This window comes from Adiantum capillus-veneris, chromosome 7 (genome assembly GCF_014529385.1).
Source record: "Adiantum capillus-veneris isolate H3 chromosome 7, ASM1452938v2, whole genome shotgun sequence".
Classification (NCBI taxonomy): Eukaryota; Viridiplantae; Streptophyta; class Polypodiopsida; order Polypodiales; family Pteridaceae; genus Adiantum; species Adiantum capillus-veneris.
Window position 1 is genome coordinate 73,877,712 of NC_140937.1, and position 6,296 is coordinate 73,884,007.

Sequence of the window (6,296 nt, forward strand, 5' to 3'; positions counted from 1 at the left end):
AGACGACGTCAGTTTAGCCATAGATAGATAGCATTTGTTTCTTTTTGTCATAGATTATGTATCATGAGACGACTTTTATACGTCTTTTTGAAAACCATGTATATTTTTTAAATAATGACAATGGTTTGTAACTATTACATTTGCAAAGATTAACAATCAAGTGATTTTGCCTATGTGTACAATTGTCATTGATTTACTTTCATCAATTCACCCTTGTCATTTTTGTATCTTTATTTTGCAAACAATATGTACTATGGATGATGGAGTTAATGATTATATTGTCTTGTGGGTGACTATTTTGGGTCTATATTTACCTTTGCACTTTTTTTCAAAGGTAAATAGACAAATGAAACATTCAATATGGTTGATGGGTAAATGCCCTGCCACCAAAAAAAAATCATTTCGGGCATCGCTATGACCGTCGCTATATTAGGCTCTATAGCGTCGCTATTGATGGCCCTGGAGCGTCGCTATAGGCGTCGCTATATAGCGACGTTTATAGCGACGCTTATAGCGACGTCCTCATATCAACGCTCGTAGCGATACTCTTAGCGACGCCGGAGGTTATAAAAACCCAGTGTATTTCCGTCGCTAAAAGCGTCACAAGAGCACACAACCTCTTGTAGTGTGTAACCATTTAAAACCACCAGTGCTGTGTGTGTGTGTGTGTGTGTGCATGTGTGCTCATTTGAATACTAGGGTTTGATTTTTGTCAGGATTGGTACTACAACTATGTAAGGGTTTGTTCTTCTGATTAACACTCAGGACCAACAAATGTAATGTGTGTGTGTGTGTGTGTGTGTGTGTGTGTGTAGAGAAATTAGAGGTCGTGCGGGTATGAGATGGCAATGATAACAGGATGCAAAGTAGGGAATGGCAAAGCGATGACTGATGATAGGTTATTACTGATGTTGGATATGGCCAAAGTTGATGAACAAGATTATGGCATTCGACCTCTCTTTGCTTTTGCAAACAACGAACCAAGGTAACTTGCATTCACTGTGTGGGTGTTATGATGCGGCAGCATGCAAGTACAATGCAAGCATGAGGCTTTTTTCCTTTGTAGACTTCGGCTAGATGGAAGTAGACTCAGCAGAGGACGTCATGCCGGAGACCAGGGTTGCAAAGAGAGAGTGTGGGGAAGGGAGTCTTCTAGATATTGAATTTTTATAATATTGGGAAGGTAGGATAAAGTTGCCAGTTTAGAGGCATTGGATATCGCCAAAGTTGATGAACAAGATTATCGCATTCGACCTCTCTTTGCTTTTGCAAACAAGGAAACCAAGGTAACTTGCATTCACTATATGGGTGTTATGATGCGGCAGCATGCAAGTACAACGCCGGCATGAGGCTTTTCTCCTTTGTAGACTTTGGCTAGACGGAAGTAGACTCAGCAGAGGACATCATGCAGGAGACCAGAGTTGCAAAGAGAGAGTGTGGGGAAGGGAGTCTTCTAGATTTTGCAAATCTAATCATTTTTCAAATTTACACATTGCACGAGATTCCTCATGAAAAGACGAATCAAATGATATCAAAATCAATATTTTTTAGATTTTGTTTGAATGCTCCATTTGAAAAAGTTCGCCTTTTGAGGCTTTTTGAAGCATTAAGAGACACACAAGGCCCAGTAATGGTACACTTTTCAGCAAATCACAACATGACACATAGCAAGATTCTATGAATATTCCGAATTTTTTATCTCTAAATTGCGGGTGGATATGTGTCTAACCTGGGAGTCAAAAACTTTTGTCTCTAAACTGACTCCTTTACCCTATGTGGGGTACGATCAGGGGGCATGCAAGAAAATAACCATTAAACTAGCTCTCGGGAAATCCACTCTGGCAGTGTCACAAGGAGCTTTGGACAGCTTACCATATGGTGAAAAATATATAATTGCTAGATATCTTACTAGTTTCAATACACACATCTAGCAAAAGTGCAAACTAGTAATTGTGAGAATACTCCTAGATGCATCAAGTAGCAATTTTCTTATCATATAGTAAGTTGAGTAGCTATATGGTAAGATAGTTGCTAGATGAATCAAGAGAGTTCAAGCTCACTTGCTAGTTTGAGATGTGTTTGGAAGCTAGTAATACATCTAGCAACTCAAAGATATGACATAGTAGTTCATCTAGTAACTTCCTAACAAAACGTGGTAATCCTCCTAACGCTACTCAATGTCTCTCCTAAAATTACCTCAACAGCCCTACCTTCTAGTGAAAGTCCTCATCCTACAACCTGTGAAATCCACACTTTTAAATAATCAATCAAACAATCAACCCATGGCACTTGGAACAATCCACAACAAGAGACATGACTCACAAGTAACATGAACCACTACACACCCACACAAAACTATGGCCGGATGTATTGTGCCCGGCTCACAATCAACTTATAAAGCCTTTGGCCTTATAAAATAGTGGTCATACACTAGAATTCAATACAAGACGATTCCCACATGCAATAGTGAAGATCCACAAGAAATCTCCCCATCGCATACATCAACCCACAATGTAAGCTGCAAATTCCACCTGCTACTCCACAACCAAACCACAAGGGGTTACCCTTGCAAACTCGCATTCTCGGCCTCCTGGGCAATTTCGATAATGGCGAGCATGCTGATATGAAAGCTCCAGAAGAGCCAACTCCAAGTCTCTCACATCCAATCCTGACAAATTATCATTGATACAAATGACAATGTTATAAAGAATCAAATGACAACAGCGCAGGCAGTATCGCGCATGTAGTTTTATAGTAGTTCATAAAACCAGTGCTACTAACATACCAGCATCCTGTCCCATCTCCACTAGATTGGATGTTGCATCTGGCCCATCCTTACTAGATGACAGCAAATGCGAATGCTTGGCCGTATTTCTTGTGCGCATCCCAAAATCCGGATGAGCACCAGGCCATACACTCCGCATCTCCCTGTTATTTTCACCATGGCACATGCACACATCAAACCAAATATAAGAGCAAGTTCCAGTATCATACACAACTACGCATAAGCAAAACAAGACAAAGAGACATCACACGCCTTAAAAATGTGCGGGCAGCATTTCTACTATAACCAGGAAGGTTTTCTAGCTCTCTCTTAAGCTCTGCATAATCTGGGATGCGCTTCAAAGTGCATATCCCGCCACCATGCTCAGTGCGCAAAGCAAGTGCAATTTTTTGTAGTCGGGAGGCTATCCTGTAACACACACAGAATTTTTCCATTGAAAAGGAATGTATCATAAATACACAAATAGGGCTATTAATATGTCCAATAAAAGCACAAGACGTAGTTTGAGACAAATTTCAGTGCGTTGAAGCGTTATATTGCTTCACAAAATTCACCTGTGATTGTGCATCACATCTTGAAAAGCTTCCTCCAACTCACTTTGGTCAATACCCAACACATCCACTATCTTAGAAATGCCCATACTCTGCAATTTCTCTTTCAAAAAGTTGAGAATTCATATAACCTTGAGATGCAACACCCGTGAGATAATTTTGTTCTAGAATCCCTTCGCAAAGCATGCACATGCACTCATGAATCAAGCATAGAATGCACATCCAGCATACACTTGGATTCTAGAGGCGGCGGAAGCGAAATTGACACCATGCAAGAGCTTCATACCTTTTGTTCAGGGATCTGAGTGGATGGGGATGAGGGGAAGCCCTGATTTTAGGGATGCATCATCAACACCGAGCATATAAATTTACAGTAACATAAATGGGTCCATATACCCACACATATCTCTGCATTCAAAATTGATAGATATTACATGTCTATGCTACACATACATAATCCATCATCACATTCCACTTGGGGGCAATGTTGCCACAATCACACCAGACCCACCAAGGTAATCTAGGATCATGTAGCCATTCACGAAGCGGCCTATGGAAGTGTAGGTAGGACAGTCCAAACCATAGGGTGGATGGTTTGCTTTCGCAGTGTGTGCAACCCATTAACAATATCATGTGGAAACATGACAAATGTTCCAAGGCAGTTTTGCTTCTACAAAGGCAAAATTCCATCAAAACCACATACCTGAAGTCGATGGGGAGATAGAAGTCATAGACAGACTCGAGCTCGCTCAAGTCCAGTATTTGGCTGTTGTACTCGATGCAGTGACGATCAAGAAATTAGAAAAGCATCTGTTGTGGCTGTTAAACATCTGTTGTGGCTCTCACAGATGTTTAACAGCCCAATCGGAAGAACGGGTTTTTAGCTTCAACCGCCATGTTGATCGCAAGGAGAAGAGAATCCTCATCAATCCTCTGAGGGATTCGTGCTGTGATCTTCGGAACCAAAAGAATGTGCCCATACTCAATAGGGCTGACATTAATGATTATAGCATTTGTCCCCTCAACCACAGGTGCTTCAGGATAAAATTCTCCTTCATGAGAAACTCCACTTTTGACACAGAACAGAAGCTCTTCTTTTGCTGCTTTGGTGAAGTTGAACTTTGAAGGGTCAAAAGGCTGAAGAACTTGATTGACTCTAAACTCTGTGGGTCGCTTTTTTGAATGGCGACCCTCATTGAGCTGAGCAATGAACCCATACTCCCCAGGGAGGACCTTGGTCTCGCAGGCAGTAACATCGTATCGAAAAAGACCCCGTGCAGCACGATCTTCCCACTGTGCAAGAATCACCAAGTCCAAAAACTCAGAGGACTACTGCCAATCAAGATCCTCAGTCTTGGAACAGCTTTCATCACCAGGAGGAAAACAGAGCCTTCTTGGAAACTTAAACAAAGGCAGGGAAGATCCTGGGGCACAGCAATTACCAAGAGGGTCCTTCCCATTCTCAGCATCATACTGATTAATGGACAGAACAATTTCGACACACTGAATTGTCCGCATGATGCTGGCCCTTCACTCACTCACACCTCTTCAAAGAGAAGTAGGCAGGAGTGAGAGAGGCAATAAAGTCAAGGGATTATCCCTGCCGCCGCCGCTGACGATGAAGATGATGCATGTGAGCAAGAGGATTCATAGCCCTGACTACGCAAGATTGACTGGGTATGTTTTTCATTGGTCCTCCTTGCCTGCAAAGCTCTATCTTAACACATTTCCCACATACCTGTTTGCCATTTAAGGCAACCCATACAGCTTCTACAAAATTGTGTTGCTGTTTCGTCTTAGCTTCTTGCACCTCCCCCATATCGTGGCTTCTGCTGCGCCCGATGATGATGATGATGCAGAAGTCTCGTTAATAGAGATGGGCTGCATTCTCGGGAGCTGTTGAAAGGGATCTTCATGGTGCTAAGCCCATGACCAGAGGCAGTCGTCGTAGAGCCTAATCACGACGGCTGGTCGCTGAGCTCGCAATAGCTGCAGACTGATCCAGCCTCTCTAATACAATATTGGAGTGTCTCTCGTACTCACTTGTGGTTATAGTGAGGATGCGTAGGTTGGGCAGTAGATCACCTCTTGCAATGTTTCATAGCGTAGATCTGTGCAAAAGTGGGCTTAAACATAGCTCCTCCAGCCCTGCACTGTCGAGAGATACAGAGCGTAGGGATTTTGTCTGTAGTTGCTCGAAATCTTCGGAATAGGCATAATCTTTAAGTCCGCAGGTTTTGCACTTCTTGTGTCCGGCCACTGTCTAAGTTCTTGGGCTCAAAAAAACCAAGGTGTTCTAGGTTTTCCTACAATTAAAATTTGCCCCTAGATTTAAATTTGATGGTGAAAAAACCTACAAATTTTAGGGAAAAAAAGTGGATTATAGTGCAAAAACCTTCAAATTTAGTCAATTTACCTCTATTGATTCTCATACGTAGGTTTGACAAGTTTTTGGAAGAACATTATTTTTAATAAAAGTGTTATCTACTGTAGGGCATTTAGCACAAAGCTCTTTCTCATCAGCATCACAAACTAAGTCCTTAAGGTGGGAATCCTTGAGTATAACAATAAGAAGAAAATGAGCTATTTATGTTGTTGATAGCGTAGAGAAGAAGAGAGGAGTTGGAGCTAGGAGAGCCTATGCTTGCGCTCTAAAGAGATGACCATGTAGATGGGAGCTACATTAGCCATCTCACTAAATTATGGAGGATGTAGGTCCCAGAAGACAAAGGTGAAGGACAAGGGTAGAAGTTCATAGTGAGCACAAGGACCCTCCAAAATTTTAGGGATTTTATCTGTTTTTACACTAAAATCTTCAAATTTTAGCCGGTTTCCATCAAGGTGACCCTCCAAACTAGCCGTGAAGTTTCAATTTTTATCCTTCAAAATTACACTGAAGGTGGATTTTCTGTGAACACTACTGTAGCAGGATTTTTTTGTTGATGGCAGATTTGCAAAAC

General features: G+C 41.7%; 1 protein-coding gene and 1 pseudogene across 2 annotated transcripts; both read right to left on the reverse strand.

Moving 5' to 3' along the window:
* Positions 1–2,342: 2,342 nt before the first annotated feature.
* On the reverse strand, positions 2,343–4,178 carry LOC147454057 (uncharacterized). Of its 2 annotated transcripts, XM_086516055.1 has the most exons (6): positions 4,040–4,178; positions 3,623–3,744; positions 3,340–3,428; positions 3,038–3,193; positions 2,786–2,928; positions 2,343–2,668 (listed from the first exon to the last, which is right to left on the reverse strand). In XM_086516055.1, the coding sequence occupies exons 3-6, from the start codon at positions 3,423–3,425 to the stop codon at positions 2,535–2,537; spliced, it is 519 nt and encodes a 172-aa protein (XP_086372181.1). In that variant the 5' UTR covers positions 3,426–3,428; positions 3,623–3,744; positions 4,040–4,178; the 3' UTR covers positions 2,343–2,534. The 2 variants fall into 2 exon arrangements, with proteins under 2 accessions (XP_086372181.1, XP_086372182.1); XM_086516056.1 differs by lacking the exons at positions 3,623–3,744; positions 4,040–4,178 and having other exon boundaries at positions 3,340–3,609.
* Positions 4,179–4,188: 10 nt separating this feature from the next.
* On the reverse strand, positions 4,189–4,854 carry LOC147454058 (GDP-L-galactose phosphorylase 1 pseudogene; annotated as a pseudogene).
* Positions 4,855–6,296: the final 1,442 nt, after the last annotated feature.

Excerpts from the sequence above, each read along its gene's own strand:
- LOC147454057 (XM_086516055.1), bottom strand. The coding sequence starts at position 3,425 with ATGGGCATTTCTAAGATAGTGGATGTGTTGGGTATTGACCAAAGTGAG. Across the intron at positions 2,929-3,037 it reads GCTGCCCGCACATTTTTAAG|GGAGATGCGGAGTGTATGGC; the intron begins GCGTGTGATGTC and ends TGAAAATAACAG. Across the intron at positions 2,669-2,785 it reads GGAGATGGGACAGGATGCTG|GATTGGATGTGAGAGACTTG; the intron begins GTATGTTAGTAG and ends ATAATTTGTCAG.